Source organism: Rhinolophus sinicus, chromosome 16 (assembly GCF_057876585.1).
Source record: "Rhinolophus sinicus isolate RSI-liver-muscle chromosome 16, RSI-T2T, whole genome shotgun sequence".
In the NCBI taxonomy this organism is placed as follows: Eukaryota; Metazoa; Chordata; class Mammalia; order Chiroptera; family Rhinolophidae; genus Rhinolophus; species Rhinolophus sinicus.
In genome coordinates, this window is record NC_142516.1 from 96,682,951 (window position 1) to 96,702,608 (window position 19,658).

The 19,658-nt window shown below is 33.9% G+C and overlaps 1 protein-coding gene and 1 pseudogene across 5 annotated transcripts in view; one reads left to right on the forward strand and one right to left on the reverse strand.

The window, feature by feature from the left end:
* Positions 1 to 19,658, forward strand: part of PDS5B (PDS5 cohesin associated factor B) — a 160,466-nt gene that overhangs the window by 46,979 nt on the left and 93,829 nt on the right. For all 5 annotated transcript variants that reach the window (XM_019736560.3, XM_019736561.3, XM_019736558.3 and 2 more), the window contains exons 2-7: positions 4,491 to 4,617; positions 7,693 to 7,896; positions 10,869 to 10,955; positions 11,062 to 11,159; positions 11,790 to 11,916; positions 17,402 to 17,482. In XM_019736560.3, the coding sequence (XP_019592119.1) occupies positions 4,510 to 4,617; positions 7,693 to 7,896; positions 10,869 to 10,955; positions 11,062 to 11,159; positions 11,790 to 11,916; positions 17,402 to 17,482 (705 nt within the window). In that variant the 5' untranslated portion in view covers positions 4,491 to 4,509. The remainder of the gene's footprint in view (positions 1 to 4,490; positions 4,618 to 7,692; positions 7,897 to 10,868; positions 10,956 to 11,061; positions 11,160 to 11,789; positions 11,917 to 17,401; positions 17,483 to 19,658) is intronic.
* LOC109449865 (histone-lysine N-methyltransferase SETMAR pseudogene) lies at positions 2,303 to 3,421 on the reverse strand (annotated as a pseudogene).

The following is a 19,658-nucleotide window of genomic DNA, read 5'->3' on the forward strand; positions in this document are numbered from 1 at the left end:
TTGGTCTTTGGGGCCATTATTAAGTAAAATAAGGGTGACTTGAACACAGGCACTGAGCTACCGTGCCAGTCCCCTGACCACCGAGATGACTACTAGGTGACTATCAGTGGGTAGCACGTGCAGCGTGGCTTCGCTGGCCCAGGATGAGTCACATCCTGGGCAGGCCGGAGTGGGACGGTGCCAGACTCCGCATGCTACTCAGAATGGCGTGCAGTTTAAAACTTATGAATTGTTTGTTTATGCAATTTTCCATTTCATATTTTTGGACCGTGGTTGACCACAGTTAATAGAAACTGCAGAAAGCAAAACTATGGGTAATGGGGGACTAATATATTTCTTCCTCAATTATTTGGAAGAACTCACTGGTACAGCCATCTAGACTTGGATATTTTATTTTGTGGAAAGATTTGTTGATTACTTATTTAGTTTCTTAATTGTATCTTTTTCTTGATCATTTTTGGTAAGGTGTAGATTTTCTCCATTTTATCTAAATTTTCAAATATTGGTATGTCAAAAATTTGTACAACTGGCCTGTGATTTTTGCCTGTGTTGATCCTTGCTTGTTTTCTTTTAATTCATTCATTATTAGGAAGTACTTTTAAATTTTTAAATGTTTGGAGATTTTCTTTTTGTTGTTGAAGTATGATGCAATTCAGAAAAGTGTAAAAATTGTAAGTGTCTAGCTCTGTGACTTTACACAGAGTGAAAACAATAGTGTAACCAGCATCCAGAAAATGAAGTAGAACATTATCTGTACCTAAGAAATCCCCTTATCCCCCCTTTTCAGTTATATTTCCTACCAAAGATTTTCACAATCCTGACTTTTAACATCAGAGATTAGGTTTCCTTGTTTTTGAACTTCTATAGAAATGTATATGTTGTGTTCTGTTTGATGTCTAGCTTCTTTCACATGACTTTTTGTAATGTTAATGTGTGAAGCAATAGTTCATTCTTTCTATAATTGTATTGTATTCCATTGTAACGAATATGCTACAAACACGAGGCATTTGTGTTTTCTGTTTTGACAACTATGAATGGTATTACTATGAACATTTTATACATGTTTTGTGGTGGACACGTGTCTGTGTTTCTGTTGAATAAGTACCAAGGAGTGCATCCTGGGGCTTGCTTTTTTATTTTTATTTTTAATTTTCTATTTAGCCTAAGTGCTCCTTTTTGTTTAGTGATTGCATAGTGTATTTTTTCATCCTTTTACTTTCAGCATGTTATACCTATATTTTTAAATGTTTTTTGTAAACTCTATATTGAAATTTTAAAATCTTCATTTTTTAACCTGATCATTTATATCAGACTGTGCTAAGCAATATATAATACATTATTTTAGCTTTCAATTTTTATTTCACTAATTAGTCTTTATTTTACCATATTCTTGAAACTTACATTCCTTGAATGTAAACTTGAGCTTTGCAATTATATTCTTTTCCCACATTGAGGATGACATTTTGCTGTGTTTTGACTTAATATTGTTGATTTGAGAAGTCACCTGTTAGTTCATATACTGTCCCTGGTAGGGTAATATTTCTGCTTTAAGGTGTTTGTTCTCTGGAATTATTATTATTATTTTGAATTATTTCTGTTTGGCTTCTTGAATTTCTGGATTGGTATTTTATGATATTCTCCTCAGACAGTGGCCTCTGCCTCATTTCTTTCCTTCTAGTACTCCCATGAATCATAAAGTTAAACCTATCCTTTTTCTGTACATTTTGTTTTTGTGTTTCTCTGTTTTCTATTTTTGGATAATTTCTTCTGACCACTCTTCCAGTTTGCTAATTTTAATAGCTTTTTAAATATGCTAATAATTAATTAATTTTTTAAGTTTTATATTTTAATTTTTCCATTTTCAGAAGTTTTACTTTTTGTTCAAATCTTTTAGTTTACTCTTTTTATTCCTTGTAGATAATTTAGACTTGTGTTTTATTCTTTAAAATTATAAATATAGTAGTTTTGTAATCTGTGTGATAATTATAGCATCTGAAGTCTTTGTGGGTCTGTTTTTAGGGTCTGGTTCTGGTGGTTTTTGCTCACAGTAACTTGTTCCCTTAGGCACTTGGTAATTTTTGACTTGATAATGCTCATTGTCCTAGAACCATCATAGTGGGGATTCTTTGAGGCATGCAGTGACGGTGCCCTCCTGTAGGCAGGGCTTGGAATTATTGGTGTTAGGTGCTTGGGGATACTACCAGTCGGCGGGTTACTGAGTTCATGTGTTGAGATTCTCTGGACTACTTGGGTAATGTGGACCTCAGTAAATGTGCTGGCCATGGCCAAAGCTAACTATGTATTAGGTTGGTGCAAAAGTAATTGTGGTTTTAAGTTTGTTTATTCCTGTAGTGTAAAAATCCATGCTTCAGGATTCAGCGAACTCTTGGAAAACATTTTCTGCATTGTGCTGGTTGTGGAAGTGTTTTTCCCTACAAAAAGTTGTCGAGATGCTTGAAGTGGTGTCGGTTGGAGAGACGTAAGGTGAATGTGGTGGATGAGGCAAAACTCCGTAACCCAATTCATTCAATGTTTGAAGCATTGGTTGTGCGACGTGCCGTGCGGTAGGTAGTGTGTTGTCGTGGAGAATTGGGCCCTTTCTGTTGACCAAAGCCGGATGCAGGCGTTGTAGTTTCAGTGCATCTCATCAATTTGCTGAGCATGCTTCTCAGGTGCAATGGTTTCGCCAGGATTCAGAAAGCTGTAGTGGACCAGACTGGCAGCAGACACCAAAGTGACCATAATCTCTTTTTGGTGCAAGTTTGGCTTTGGGAAGTGCTTTGCAGCGTCTTCCTGGTCCAACCACTGAGCTGGTCGTCACTGGTTGTCATATAAAATCCACTTTTCATCATCGCACGTCACAGTCCAATTGCGAAATGGTTCGTTGTGTAGAATAAGAGAGATGATACCTCAAAATGGTGATATTTTTGATATGCGGTGAGCTCATGAGGCACCCACTTACCAAGCTTTTTCACTTTTCCATTTGCTTCAAATGCTGAATGACTGTAGAATGGTCGACATTGGGTTCCTCGGCACCTTCTCACGTAGGTGTAAGAGGATCAGCTTCGATGGTTGCTCTCAGTTGGTCGTTGTCAACTTCCAATGGCCGGCCACTGCGCTCCTCATCTTCAAGGCTCTCGTCTCCTTCACAAAACTTCTTGAACCACCGCTGCACTGTACGTTCGTTAGCAGTTCCTGGGCCAAATGCGTTGATGTTGCGACTTGCCTCCTCTGCTTTATGACCCATTTTGAACTCGAATAAGAGAATCGCTCGAATTTGCTTTTTGTCTGACATCGTTTCCATAGTCTAAAATAAATATAAAATAAACAGCAAGTAATGAGTCATTAGCAAAACAAATAAAGCGAGAAATGTGCATTAAAATGATGTATCACATAACCACACTTATTTAAGAATGTATTCCAGTATCAAACGGCAAATTTCAACATTGCAAAAACCACAAGTACTTTTGCACCAACCTGATAGCTGTTCCTCCCTTGTATCGATTCTTATTTTGCTCTGCTGTCCCCTGAGGGTGGTGATGGGGGCATTGGGTACATTTTGATTGCTGGTTTACTCTCTCCCTTGCAGGTGTTATCTTTTTGGTGGTGGGATAGTGTTCCACATTAATCGCAGGAAGGTCTGTTATTGACATTCCACCTTGACAGGTTCAAATTTAGCTTTGTTCCGTTTGTCCCATAAGGCCACCAAAACCAAACTCTAGGTTTGTCAGGGTTGGCAAGTGTCCTCAGGGCATAAATGGATGTAATGCTCCAGTGCTCCATTCACTTCTCTGGGTGCCTGCCTTCTCTTTTGTACTGCTTTAAAAGTATGCTTTTTGGGCCGGCCCGGTGGCTCAGGTGGTTGGAGCGTCGTGCTCCAAACGCCAGGGTTGTCGGTTCGATTCCCACATGGGCCAGTGAGCTGCGCCCTCTACAGCTAAGATTGTGAACAATGGCTCTCCCTGGAGCTGGGCTGCTGTGTGCTGCGAGGAGCGGCCGGTGGCCAGCGTGAGTGGCCAGCAGCCATCATGAGGTGCCATGAGCTGCTTTGAGCAGCCAACCGACAACCAGTGACCCAACTGCCTCAGTGAGGGGGTGAGCTCAAGGCTCTTAATACCAGCATGGGCCAGGGAGCTGTGTCCTACACAATTAGACTGAGAAACAACAGCTTGAACCGAAGCGGAGGGTGGAGGAAGCAGAAGAAGGGGGAAAAAATGCGTTTTTGGATTTTTTTTTCTATCATTTAATGTTTTTGTAGTTGGAAGGAGATTAGTGCAAATAAATTACTTTGCTACTAATGGAAATGAAAATAAAAATTTTAAATTTGGGGAATGTTCAGTAAAGTGATTTTCATTCATTAGATAAGTGAATTACTATAAATTAGGAGGTAGTTATAAATTATTGGGGGTGCAGGTTATTTTTCATGTTTATTATGAATGTTGTTTATACCTATTTTTTTTGGTTTGCGTCTAATACTTTTCTCGTTTTAGGGGTAAAAATATTTCCATCATGGCTCATTCAAAGACAAGGACCAATGATGGAAAAATTACTTATCCTCCTGGTGTCAAGGAAATCTCAGATAAAATATCTAAAGAGGAGATGGTGAGACGGTTAAAGGTGAGTTATATTAATATTTTTGGGCATCTGTTTAGGGTTGGGGGGGTCACCTGTGGAAATCACATAGGGTTATATCTTGTGTAATTTGAAAAAGTAAGTCAAAGCAGAGAACGGCAGGGAAATGTTCTCTGAGAGTGGAGTTGATAATGACTTGCAGAGTTGCCTTAGCTACTGTTAATGGGAGATCAGTTAGACAGGTGAAGCTGAGGTTTCCTGGAGCCTCCTATACTTAGGTACAAAGAACAAATCCATAATATTCTTATACTCCTTTCTGTCTGTAGAAAGTTGTCTCCTTTCTCTTGTGTCTCATTTATTTTATAAAACAACTATTTTTATTTGAGAAAGGCAGTTTTAAGTTTTTGTACTGAGTACTCAGGCTGTATTTTACTTTCTCTTAAGTTATTTTGAGGGTGGGTTAAAAAGCTTTACTTTTAGCTTCTCTTCTTCTGACATGCAACGGTGAAGATTGAATGTGAACTTCCATTGATGAGGCAGTCACTCTATGGCTAGAGTCTGTTTATTCCGGGGGAACCAAAAAATGCATACAAGTGGACACTTTGGTCAGTGTTGCTCAAGCAGTAGTCCGCCGTAATCAGAAGTCTGGATGCGGATGGGAACCACTTTGAGCACCTCTTGTAATTGCAGAAGTCAAACATGACTTGTATTCATCTTTTGTTATCGGTATATATTGAGTATTACAATTTTAATACAGTTTTCCTTTCTTAAAATGTGTATACATTTTTTTGGCACCTTCTGTATGTGTTTGAATAATATTTCACTTTTCCTTCAGAGCAGTGATGTCTCTGTGATTGTTAAGATGGTTAAAGGAACAGAGTGGCCTAAGTGAATGTTAAACTAATTTATCAATTAGTTCAGATGTTCTTATTTATGATATTTTTTCCCCTTCTAGGTTGTATCTACCTAGTCATTTTTTTTGTTTGATATATTATTATTTACTAGTATTTCAAGACTGGAAAACTGGCCTTCATTAATCATTGAAGGCCCAGGAAATTTTAAAGCAAAGTACTGCTTTATAGCTATTGCTGCATGGTTTATTTTTATTAGAAGAAAAGGACCCTGATACTACTATAAATTTCATGTAGTCTTAGTATTATACTTTTATGCATAAAGTATTAGGATGCCAAATGTCAGATGTTTATTATTCAAAGGAAAATATCTTTGAGCAGATTAAATTTACCAATATGTGGATATTTTATCTAGTGGGAACTTGTATTTTATTCCTTTCTGTATATGACATTTTTCATTTTCTGTGTATCTACATTCTCTTGACTGTCTGAAGTTTTAGAGAAATGAATGTATTTATTTCCTCTGATTTGTTTATATTTCAGCAATGATAGGTAAACATCTCTATTGTTTGCTAAAAAACTGTTAACACAGAGACTATACTTATGAGCTGATTAGCATTTAAATATCTTTTAGAGATGTTATTTTCTCAGACATCTTTTGTTAGTTTAGAGAACTCATATGAGTTATTAATGAGTTCTGTAGCACCATTTAAGTTGTAGGTGGTGGTGAGGAATGCCTCTTCTCTAGACCTTGGGTGAACTTTGTTGTTAGTCTTGGGATGATTTTCATACTGCTCACATTCAGTGTTTGTAGTATGCGTTTGTTATTTTGTAGATTTTCCTAATTTGCACTTCCTACTATTTTAGCAACCTTCTTAGATAAAATATAAAAAGGACATAGTGTGGGGTGATAGTAATTTTTTACATGTACAGCTACAGATGTAAGTTTTATAAATTTGTTACTATGTCAGGTATCTTTGTTTATATAATTTCTAGAGTTTCCTATAACATTTTATTCAAAGAAACAGTTCTCTGCATGTAGGTCTTTTACTTTCTTCATCTCTTGTCATAACACACTAGGGCATCAATGCGTATATCGTAAAAGTAATACAATTTAAAAGTTAGGCGCATAGTCCTGGATATTAAATAACTGTAGTGCTAGCCGGGAAGGATTCGTCTACTCTTGGTTCTGGCATCTGACATTACAGAGCTGAGGGTCTGCTCCGTGAGGAACATTGTCACCCACGGCTGCTCTGAGAGTCCGATAAGACATGGGACAGTTGATCACCTTTCAGCAGAGTGGAAATCCTTGCAGTATGTCTCCAGGACCAAGGCCTGGACACTGGAACTTCCTGGCCCACTGTTCTCATTGATTAGTATTTGCAGCACCACCTAGTGGAGGCTAGATGGTCACCTTTCCATTAGAGTTGTGTTTCAATGTCTGTTCCTGTCAATGTCAAGTTCTGCAGTTTCAAGTGTCATTTGAAGTGGGAGTAGTATAGACTGAGTGACTACTAATACTGAAATTAGAGAAAGCCCCTCACAGAGTTCAAACTGTATTGTTCCTTACCGTTTTTGTTTTCATCCCACTTCTTTTATGTTAATGTTTTTGAAAAAGGAACCATTTGCTGTAGCTTCCTTCTGGTCGTTCTATACATGCCATTGAGGCTTACTGATGAACTGTGTACATCATACCCTCTCTTACTGTGGCACAAGAGATACCTTGTTGGATGCTGTGGTAGTTTTCTCATGGTAGCTTTTTAACGTTTAGGGGTGCATCCTCGTCATCCTTTCTTGAATCTGTTTATATTTTCTTTTTTAGCTTAATATATCAATCCATGTTTTGGGAGTGGTTTATGGCTCAGATGGAAACATAAATTGTCATCCTAGGTTTTCTTTAGGGGTATACTTTTTCTCCCAATAAAAAGATTAACTGTATTAGTTTTTAAAAGGATGCTGTTTTTAAGAAGGACATACTCCTTTTAGTCCAGTTGTAACAGTGAGAACAGAAGCACTATGATGTAGGTTTAAACTTTTAAAATCTGCTTAGCAGGTATGATGAGGAAGTGAAAAGTATTTCACTTAGTCAGTGAAAGAAAAGTTATTTACCCTAAAGTTTTAGAAGGATCTTTTCCTCAGACACTTTCAAGGGGAAAATGAAAGTATATTTATTGGAAACTAACCATTGCAATTAATATGGCTGTTATTTCAAGTGACTGTTTCTACATGGGGGATTTGACTATTTGATAAATATTTTGTTTTTGTATAGATGGTTGTGAAAACTTTTATGGATATGGACCAGGACTCTGAAGAAGAAAAGGAGCTTTATTTAAACCTAGCTTTACATCTTGCTTCAGATTTTTTCCTCAAGCATCCCGATAAAGATGTCCGCTTACTGGTTGCCTGCTGCCTTGCTGATATTTTCAGGATTTATGCTCCTGAAGCTCCTTACACATCCCCTGATAAACTAAAGGCAAGTACTGATGTAAAGAACTGCCAAGATTGACTGATACTTGATTTATTTTTGTAGCTAAAATGGGAGTTAAAGTATTTAGATAATTTCTTTGGATTCTTTGTTAAACTTCTGTTTTCTTTAGAACTTACTTCCTCCCCACAGCCCCATCCCCAGTTTAGTACTTACTTTTATAAAACATTTTCTGATCTTCAGGATAAAAAGTAGACAAATACAGTATGTTCTCTACTTTTTATGTCATCGTCAGCTCTATTTCAGTGTCACTTGGGGTACTCTTCCTTTCCTATACAAAAATTTGTCATATTAAAGACCGTGTTCATTATTTAAAAGACAATATCTAGTGTAGACCTGAATTTATATGAAACTTAATTCATTTAATCGGAGGTATCATGTGGATTGTTTTGAAGAAAATAAAATGAACAAAATTTTAATGAGAAGGTGGAAAAGACACCTTGGTTACAGTAGTTGTAAATAAAGCCATACGAATGGAAAAATCTTTAAAAGATGAGAAAAGAAGTGGAATAGCATGATTAAACTAGCTGGTAGAAAGCACGAAATAATTAGAGCTGTGCAAAAGTATATGGAATAAGGCAGGGTAAGAAGAAAATTAGAAAAACCAACAACAGTAAAAGATAATTGTGGAAACTGTGGGTTAGAGAATGAGTCCATAGGAAGATTATTCATACTCAGTGTGAAAAATCGGCAGACAATCTAGGTTTATTTTATTTAACAAATATTGATGATATTAATTATGTGCCAGGAACTGGGTATACAGTGGTGAAAAACAGCCCAGATTTGGTTCTTGAGCTCATGGAGTTGCTCCTTGATAATTGGAGTAAGAAACCTGCTCATTTGATCAAATCTGCCAAAATTTCAGTATGGAATGCCCAAACTGGTTTGGGCCTGCTTGTTTCATGTTTTGATTGGTAAAAGAATCTCATGGGAGTGGTAGGGGGCAATATTTGTGATCTGAAAATGTAATTGAATGGTAAGAGTTGAGAATGGTCAGAGACTTAAAGTAGATAACCTGAGCTAGTCTGTGACGGTGTGTATTCCCAGGTGTGTGTATCTGATTTCTAACTGTGAACCTCTAATTTGGAGGTACTTCATTGGTTTAAGGAGTGGTTGTATTTGGTTGACTGGGGGCTGGAGCTCTTCCTCACTGGTCTTGTTGGCCTCTCCTGAAGGGGCAAGTCTAACTTAAGAGTGCTGCTACACGATTTTTTCTACTTGTGAATTTCTCAGTTTGCATAATCAGTGACCTGTCTCAAGGCTTTGGGGGTAATTAAAAGTCCTCTAGAAAAAGCAACTACAGATCTTGTTCTATTTATAACAGGAACACAATATTTATGAGAAGAATATTGAAGAGCTGAGATTAAACTAGAATCTTTTTTGAATTATTTCACAGCTGAAAAATTCAAAACGTCTTTCTTGTCAATTTTTTTTTATTAATTTTAAATATGTCTTTTTTATTTTATTGGGGTAGTATTTTATTGGGATGTTTTCTAAATATTTATGGAATAGTTTTCACTCTTTGATTAGCATCAAGGTCATATTTTTCTTTGTCTACAATAGTAATAAAAGAAAATTGTGACACTTTAATTCTCACCTTTCCACTGTCAGCTTCCTGTTGTCCTCAGAAAACCATTTTTATACACCTGACTTCAGGTTTAGGTCCGTTATTGTTGGAGAGATTATAAATGAGTGATTGTTGTCTTTCCATCTCCAGGTAGAATCAACGTGGCACTTAGTTTTCTCAGTCAAACCAGAAGGGTTCATTCATGCAGGACATACTTTTTAAAGTATTACTAACAAAGTAACCATTTTTGAAGGATGTACTTCTGATAGTATTTTTCTTGAAAACCTGCTTAGTCATCTGCATATTACATTTCTTCCCTTTTAAAAATATGCTTGTTTATCGTTTTACAAGCTAAGGGAAACATTTTTTTCTCCTTGTATTAGTGTGTGTCCTTTGCGGAATTAGCTTTCATAATTTTAACCTTTTCCAGATTTTTCCAAAACATCATCTCCAGAAAAGTTTGACTCAGTGACATTAAATCTATCTCTATCCAGGTACAAACACGTTGGGGATAGATTGAGAAACGGTGGGGAAAAACAAGTATAATGAGTAGATAAGTAGACTGACAAGTTAACTTCTAAGGGTCTTTTTTAAATTTCTAAGCTTCTGCACTTTATTCATTTCACTTGGTGATTTTGTTTTGGAATTTTAGGTTTCCTAAACTGTTCTCTGCTATATAATTACCACGTATAGTGCTGTTCCAGCAAACTCTATCAACTTGCAGTCATTGCTACCTTTTTTATTCTGATAATAGCATAAATTTTAGTTTACTCAGTGTTTAGGTTTATTTTCTTAACTTGCTGTAAGGTGAAATTTTTCTTTCTGTACTTTAAGATCATGGTAAATGATTTACTGTTTTCCTATAAAGGGTAATAAGATAATTGGTGTTTTCATATTATCATGTACTTTTTTTTATTTTTATTAGTTTCAGGTGCACAAGACAAAGTAATACTTAGACGTTTATCATTTATATCCCTCACACTGTGTGAACCCCCCTTCCCCCATCCACTATCCCTCTGATATCGCACACAGCCATTACATTTCCACTGTCTCTATTCCTAGTGCTGCACTCCGCTTCTTGTAAGTATATACATACATACATATATATATATATATATATATATATATATATATATATATATATAAAATTATAGTTGGCATTCATTATTGTTCAGCTTCAGCTTCAGGTGTACAGTACAGTGATCAGGCATCTACGTCATCCCTGAGGGATCATGTACTTTATAAAAATTTCAGCCAAGTATAGTTTTTTCCCCTGTTTTTTTTCCACATTTATCATGATAGATGCACAAGAGTGCTGAATTAGCTTTAGGAGTTTAGTGGATATTTTTATTTCCTATTCATAATCTAAATAATGTTATCTTTTTTTTTAAAGGATATATTTATGTTTATAACAAGGCAGTTGAAAGGGCTAGAGGATACAAAGAGCCCACAATTCAATAGGTATTTTTATTTACTTGAGGTAAGCAATGCATTATATCCTCAGATAACATTTTAAACTTTTTTGTTCTTGTATATTTTTACTAATTAAAGTGTTTACCTTTCACCTTTTTACCTCTTATTTTTAGAACATTGCTTGGGTCAAGTCATATAACATATGCTTTGAGTTGGAAGATAGCAATGAAATTTTTACACAACTATACAGAACGTTATTTTCAGTTATAAAGTAAGTTTATTTTTCTAGGAATGTAACTTTTTAAATATAAAAGATTTTTAACTTATAGATGAATTTTCATAAACTGTTGTGATGAATATTGGAAGGCTAGGTTGAAATTTTTAAAAACTCATTAATATTTTTATAGATTTTTAAAAATGAATAGAACTTAGTTTTGTAATGTGAGGAATACACGTGAGTGGCATTAAGAATCTATAACCAATGTAAAATTGTTTTTGGGGTTATATTATTTTTATCTTCTATTTAAATTATATATTGCTGACTTCTTAATTCATGTGAATAATTGTGTATTCTTTAAAATTATCTACTAAAATTAACTTCAGCAAAGCAATTTGATTTTCTGAATTTAAAATAAAATTAAAGTTGCATTCGATTTAATTACTTTTGATTGTGAGACTGTTTAAAATTGGGGAAAAGTAATGAAGGAAATGTAATAGATTTTGGATACTACTGTAAGATTTGGAAGAGAGGGAAGCTTTAAATGAACATACAGAATTTGATTTAATTAATATTTTAATATCGTTTTTTACAAAGTATAATTTTTGTCAGTACCGTGTTATGATTAAATCCTGTACATTTTTCAGTTACACTTTAAATAAAATAATTCATTTTGAATTTCAGCAATGGCCACAATCAGAAAGTTCATATGCACATGGTAGACCTCATGAGTTCTATTATTTGTGAAGGTGATACAGTATCTCAGGAGCTTTTGGATACAGTTTTGGTAAATCTGGTACCTGCTCATAAAGTAAGTAGCAGTATATACTGAAATATGTCTAAATCCTGTTAATGTTAAGGTCCAGAATTTGTGCTTCTGTTGTAAATACAACTTATTTTGCTTTAACCTTAGTTTTGGAGAATCTGTTTTATTGATTAATATTAATAAATATGAATTGTGTTTAGTTTAATAAACACAATACATTTATTAGTCGTCACTAATTAAATGAAAAGAAGAATAGATTTAGTTCATGTGAAAATATATGAGATAACTGAATTTTGTATGAGACATGTTTCAAGGAGTGAGTTACTAGTTACTTAGATGCTATTATATAACTTCATATGTTGGGAAATGCTGCATCCAATTGCCGCCTTAAGTAAAAGACAATGATAGTGCAGACAGAGAAGAGGGGTGAAATTAAAAGGGAACTCTCTACTAATTTGGAGACAAAGATACGTTGGTGACCATGTTTCTTGCCTGGGTGATGTTAAGAAGGATAAGTGTGTGTTTCTGTTTGTTTTCTTCTTTGAAAATGACTAACTTTCGAGTAAACAGTTGGAAATACGGTTTTGTGATTCATCAGGGGTCAAGGTTAAAGAGAGGGTCACAGAAGTCACAAGTATAAAGATCTGTGCAAACTTAAGACCTTTCTGGCAAGATATAATCTAAGTTTATAGCTACACAGAATTCACATAATACTTCGGGGAAAATAACCTCATAATCCAAAATTTCCAAACTTATAATAATGCATCAGTGCTGAAACTCAGACACTACAAATAGCAAGATTAGACCTAAAAATTCAGGTAATATATTTATTAGATAAAAACAGTAAAATATCTTAAAAGGATTAAAAATAATATATGCTTAAAAGGATTAAAGACAAAAATAAGAGTTGAAAACATGATGGCTAGATATATGAAAAGAGAAGAAGTTTAGAAGAAATGAAAAGTGGTCATTGATATTAAAATCTTTATTGTATTATAAAAGATATTTACAGAACTGGGAGATAGATCTGAGGAAATTATACAGACACAGTGAGATAAAGATAAAGAAAACAAAAAAGATACTAAGACATGAAGGATAGATTGAAAAGATCCAATATATTTAGTAGTGATTTTAGAACACCAAGTAGAGAGTGGAGAAGAGGTGTTCAAATAGAAATTTGTTTAATATGTTCCAGAATTGGTAAAAGGCATGAATTTATGGGTTAGGTAGCAAAAGTGTCGTAAGCAGGATAAATAAAAATAAATCCCAGTCCAGACACCTCATGGAGAAATTGAAAAATGCCAAAACAAATAATCTACAAAGCACCCAGAGGGAAAAGGCATAGCTCTTAGCCAAGGAATAAAGGTTAAACTGATTTCTGACTCCTCAGTAGCAAGGATAGATACCAGAAGATAATGGAACTGTATTTCCACAATGCTAAGATAAAATAAATGTGTGTATGTGTGTGCGCGCATGTGCGCACACAGCCAGTTTGAGTGAAATTAAGACATTAAAAAATATTCATTTGTCAATAGATCCTTCCTGAAACAACTGTGTGAGTACTTGAGAATGATGGAAGTTGAATTTGAAATAAGTGAGATAAAAGAAATAGTGGAACAAAGAAATGTTCTCAATAAGAAGATTATATAAAACAAAAACAGTAGCAATAATGATTAATTAAAGGAGTATTAACAAAGTGGTCTTAAACCACTGGATACAAATAACATAAGGTTGAGTGGAGTTAATGAGTGTTATGATCCTGGCGGTGATCAAGAGTTTAGAGCTATTGATTAACTTTGAACTTTAAATGAAGTATTCATATTAAAAATTTAAGGATTACAATAAATGGAAGGATTATAATAAATGTAAATGGCTCAAATTTACAATGGGTGGCAGATTATCTCATTGGATTGAAAATAACCCAGCTGGTCATTATTAATAAGAGATAACAAAACACTGTCACAGAAAGGTTGAAAGTAAAAGGATGGAAAAGAGGTTTGCCAGGCACATACCAAAACCAAAAAAAACAAACAAAACTGAAGTAGCTTATATTAATATTAGACAATAGTTTTAAAGAAGGGGTTTACACATTATTAACAGGTTTAGTTCTCAGGAAGATATCTAAATTTGTATGTACATAGAATCAAAGTATGTGAAGCATAAATTGAAAGAATTACAAGGCAAAAGAAACAAATGCACAATTTGGTGGACAATTTTAACATGTTTCCCAGTGATTATAAATCAAGCAGACCAACAGTTTTTAAGAATATTGAGGATGTGAAATATAAGACTAACAAGTTTGTAGCAGTCATAATCTGTCAAAAGTATAAATCATAATGGCAATTAAAATGATGCATAGTAAAACTTGTGGGATGCAACTTAAAATGTTTTTTTTATTTAATCTAACTTTATGGTTTAGTGTCCAATTCAAGAAGTTATGAGTATCATCAGAATGTACAAAGTATACAAGGAAGAAAATAACACAAATCAATGAAATAGAAAACACATTTTACGAAAACCCAGTGTTGGTAATTTGAAAAGTGTATTAAATAGGCACATCCTTGGCAAATTGAATCAGAAAAAGGGTGATGGTATCAATATACAGTTTTTAAATGAAATGGAGAACAGGAAACACTAAAATTTTCAAAAGACAGTTCTATGAACAATCTTTTATGCTAACATTTGTAATTAGACCTAGCAAATTTCTAGAAAGTATAATTTGCAAATTTGTTTCAAGAGAAAGTCTTAACCTTTAGCCAATAAAGAAATTTAATTGGTTTTAAAAACTATCCTATACTAAAACTTCTTTTCAAACAACAATAGTAATAATAATAACAGCAACAGCAGCAAAACTCAAACCAACCACAAACTAACTTAAACTCATCACCAGGAGATTGCTATTAATCATGTAAGTGGCATATCATTTTAATACACAGCAAAATTTTCCAGATTATAGAAAAAGAAGGAATGTTCCACAGCTCACTTTAGGAGTTTATAACCTTCCTAGGGAAACTAGACAGTCAAACAAGAAAGGAGAATCATAGGCTAATGTAATTTAAAATGTAGTAACAGAAATCCAATATAAAATAATAGTAGACAGTATCCAGAGTGATATAAAATAATGAGTTGATAATGAGCAAATTTGGCTTTATTTGAGGAATGTATGATGGATTAACATTAGAAAATGTTAGCGATAGATATTTCTGTAAATTAACAGATCAAAGAGAAAAAAATTTATAGATGTAGGAAAGGACCATTTGATAAAATTCAATATAGTGTATGATATTTTAAAACTCTTAGCAGATTTGAAGTACAAAGAAACTTCCTTAAACTGATAGGCTATGTGAGATACCGTACTTAATGGTGAAATGCTGAAGCATTCTCTTTGAAGTTAGGAACATTGTAAAGATGTCACTTCTCAGGAAAAAAGAATGCTGTTTCTAACCACCATTAACTAGAGGTCTTAAGTTAGTCAACAAAAACAAAACAAACAAATAAAAGATAAAAGGATTAGAAAGATGCAACAAAACTGAAATTATTTGCCAATGCCTTTGCAGAAAACAAAACAATATACACAGATACGTTTCCAGAATAAGAAAATTCTGCAAGGTTGCTAGATATAATATCAATATAGAAAAATCTGTTAGTATAATTTCAAAACTTTTTCATTTGTAGCTTTAACAAAGATTTGAGCTACTTAGAAATTTAACAAAAATGTGCATGGACTTTACATTGTAAATCATTATGGATTTTCAACGTAAAGTTCATGCACATTTTTGTTAAATTTCTAAGTAGCTCAAATCTTTGTTAGTTGACGGAAAAGTATAAAAGAAGACTTAAATATGTTGCATGATTTGTTATTGTGTATGGGTTGGGACACTCAGCATCATACTGATGTCAACTCCTTGTGTATGAATAGATCATCCAAAATAGAAACTGAAAGTGTTTGTATATGCACGTGTGTCTGTAGTTTGAGAAACTGATTGTAAAATTCACGTTGAGGAGCAAGTGGCCAATAACAGCCAAGCAATTTTGAAGACGAATAAGTAAGTGGGGACTACCCTACTTGGTGTTAAGACATTGTTTCCATATGTCACTTTGACTATAATAAGGCAGTGATAGACAAAGGGACATGTGGAAGTAATAGAGAATTTACAAATGGATGCATGGCTATATAGAAAAGAGCGGGCAGGTATTACAGGTCAGTGGAGGGAATAATGGACTATTTAATAAATGGTTTATTTAATAAGGGGCTTTAGGACAGTTGAATATCTATATGAAAATAATATTAGAATCTTATTTCACACCGTACATGAAAATAAATTATTGGTAAAAAAATCTCAGTCTGAAAAGCAAGTCTTTAAAATTTTATTTGAAAAATATAAAACAGCCTAACCATAATGTGGAAGATAATTTAAGAAAGATGTAAAGCACATGCCAAATAGGCAAAGATTGATACTTACGATTACATTAAAATAAAAAACTTATGTATTCTCTCGCACACCTTAAACATTGTGAAAAAACAAGTATAGACTAAAGTATGTTGTGCATGTAATTGACAAAGGTTTAGTGTGTAGAATTTATAGAGATGGAAAAACTCTACAAATAAATAAGAACAAGACAAAACAGCCCATTTGAAAAATGGCAAAGATAGAATTTACAGAAGATTATCTCTTATATGTACAAGGAATGTATAAGACATGCTATTTAATGCCTGTGAACTAAGAATGAGTAAGCTATAGCATATTATATAGTAAAATACTAAATAGCCGTTAGAAATGATTAAAATAATACAATACAAGCATCAATATTAATCTAAAAATACGCTGAATGTGAGTTTCAAGATATATATAGTATTCCTGTTCTCTGTAATATGTATAAACTAGAATATGTACTGATTCCATTTTAGATCTTTGGCCTTGATTCCTTCTGTCATCCTCAAGATCCATGTACAAACACATTTTCTTAAGATATTTTTCTTGCACTTTTTTGCTTGGCATACTTTACTGTTTGTTATGTTTCTTGTTGTATCCTTGGACTTACCTGTTCTCTGCAAAGTGCTTGAATAAATCTGCTTTCCTGTAGCTGCCCCAAACTCTTGTCTTCCCCCACTTGTTTCCCCTTCCCCCCAATTCGTGCCCACACTAGAACCCAGTTCATCCCCTTAGGATGCTTTGGTTCTTCTGGACCTGGAGTGAAATAGCCTGTATTTGTACTCGGCTAAGCTGATTTGACTTTGGGACTAGATTTAGAATGACTGAGTATCTCCTCTTGAATCTAACAAACATTTATTGACCTTTTCTATGTGGTTTACTTTATGCTATCAACAAGATATAAAGAGAATGTAATTACCCTTGCTTGGAAAAGATCTTATGATCTAGTAGTCATAAGAAAAGTGGCTTTGCCTTCTCTCTCTTATTCTAATTGAGTTTTAGATTTCTCATTCATTTACTTGAGTGGTTTTTTGAATACAGGTAATATTTTGTCATAGTTAGAGATGTATAATATAGATATTGGTTATGTTTTTCAGAACTTAAACAAGCAAGCATACGATTTGGCGAAGGCTTTACTGAAGAGGACAGCTCAAGCTATTGAACCATATATTACCAATGTAAGTCTCACTTGTAATTAGTTGTCCAGTGGGTTAGCGAAACTTTTAAAGACTGCTAGAAGCAAAATTTCGGCAAGTAGTACAACTTTTCAATTTTGTGTTGTTTAAATCATTAATGTATTTTCCTTCTCCTTCATAAAATTATTCTTGGTTAATGTTTTCTAGGAGGTTAAGACTCATCTTCTGTGTTCATTCATTTACTTCTTTCAAATTTCCTGGGAACTAAAACAGCTTTTATTTGGGTTAGCAAGATACACAGTTTTCTAATGTTAAGAATAGAGTTAAATGTAATTAGGTAAAACTTACAAAACTTTTCATTATTCAGAGAAGTTGCTCATAGCTTTTTGGAGATTAAACTGATTTGTATAACGGGAAGATAAGAACTAATATCAAGAACTGAAAATTGAAAACAAGTGAATGGCAGTGATTTGGTGCAAGGTGCCTAACATGATTTCCCTGGGGTAGATTCCATATAAATCTACCTTTTTGAGAAAGGGGAAGAATTGCAATGAAATGAGCCCTTTCACTATCATCCCAAATCTACTTATGTACCATCCTGTATTGACCATCTTGATTGACCATCTTGTATTTATGTGTTTTAGCTTGGTAGGTTCACTGATAGAACTGAATGCATCGTTCGCATTGTCTTCCTTCTGGAACAAATCTAGAACATAATGTTAATGTTGGCCCTTGGATTTGTGTAGCAGTTTTGTCTCTCCACCTACTTTTCACTTTCACCCTCCTCCAAACATGTAAAGGATATAAATATGTCTTGAAAAAAGTCAGAAAGAAAGCTTTTTATAATTTCTCACATATTTAATTTTCCTGAAGTTTACTGAATGAGAATTTTTCTTGTAGTATACAAAAATAAACTCAGTATATAAAGTACATCATAAAAGATGTACTTTGAAAAGTAACATACCTTATAAAACAATACCTTGGTAGATCCCAGTTTCTGTTTCTGGCTTATGGCCTTAAATAATTCTAAGCACATGATGATTTGCAAAAATGTATTTGATTTATAAAGAAATTGGGAGGATGAACTTTCAAAAGCTGGAGTTAAGATAGCTTGTATAATCTATCTTAATAACTCCAAGATTGTCAGGTAATTCTAAATATTGATTTCTATAAGTTTTGTGAGTCTTGGGTATTGACTGGAATAAATTGGTGGGATTGAGTGGATTGAGCTTTTTTTCATTATTGACTTAATGGCACTTGAAGTGTGTAGACCAGACTTAAGCATTCTATCTCTATGGCTCATTTGATACACTGGGTGAGCTCCTCCTGGTGGTTATTTAAATTGATACTGCTCAGCCAGATATTTTTTTTAGGGGAACACTTGACTTTCTGTGATGCTTTTTTCTGGCGTAAAAATAAGAAAAATAACATTATAACATGATATCTTTGCTAGGATTGGGGAAATAAATATTTGATTAAGTAATAAAAGAAAAGGGGTTCAAGATAGAATGGTGGTATTTGTTGCAGCTGGGTGATTACGTTTATTATACTAGTCTCAACATTTATGTTTGAAAATATTTACAATAAAAGTTAGAAGAAAGATAAAAGGATCAAGGAAGGACTTTTAGTAATCCCAGAAATATCAAGGTTAAAACATTTTCCTATCACTTACATGTTTTGTTAATTTCCTGCTCTTAGTTCTTACCTTGAGACATAGAACCCTACCCCCACCACCACCACCACTTACCAGAAGCTGTGGGGCAAGAGGCACAGGATTAGTACAGTGGTCTGAGCATACTTTCAGTTACATATTTATTTCCACTACTTTGTCCATTATTTTCTTCTTTCTCCTTTTTTTCTTATCATTTGCCTTATTTAAGGGTTAGCTAAGAAGTTATTAATAATTGCTGTGTTTTTTCTCCTTTATTCCCTTATAAGTCTTCTTATTTTTCTGCCTAAAACTTATCCATGTAAAATTACTTTCTAGTGAACTTAATTGTCTTATAGTAGGATAAAATGACTGCAATGTTAAAAATCATTCTCAGCCCTTTGGACCTGTACATGTAATAGTCATTATTCATTTACCTTCCTTGTAAAGAATTAGCAAAAATAGAGGTAGGATACTGAGGTAATAATAACCCCACTTCTGTTCCTTCTTTACTTGTGTCTTTTTCACTCTTATGTACAGACACATTCAAGTCTGTTCTTTATAGATAGT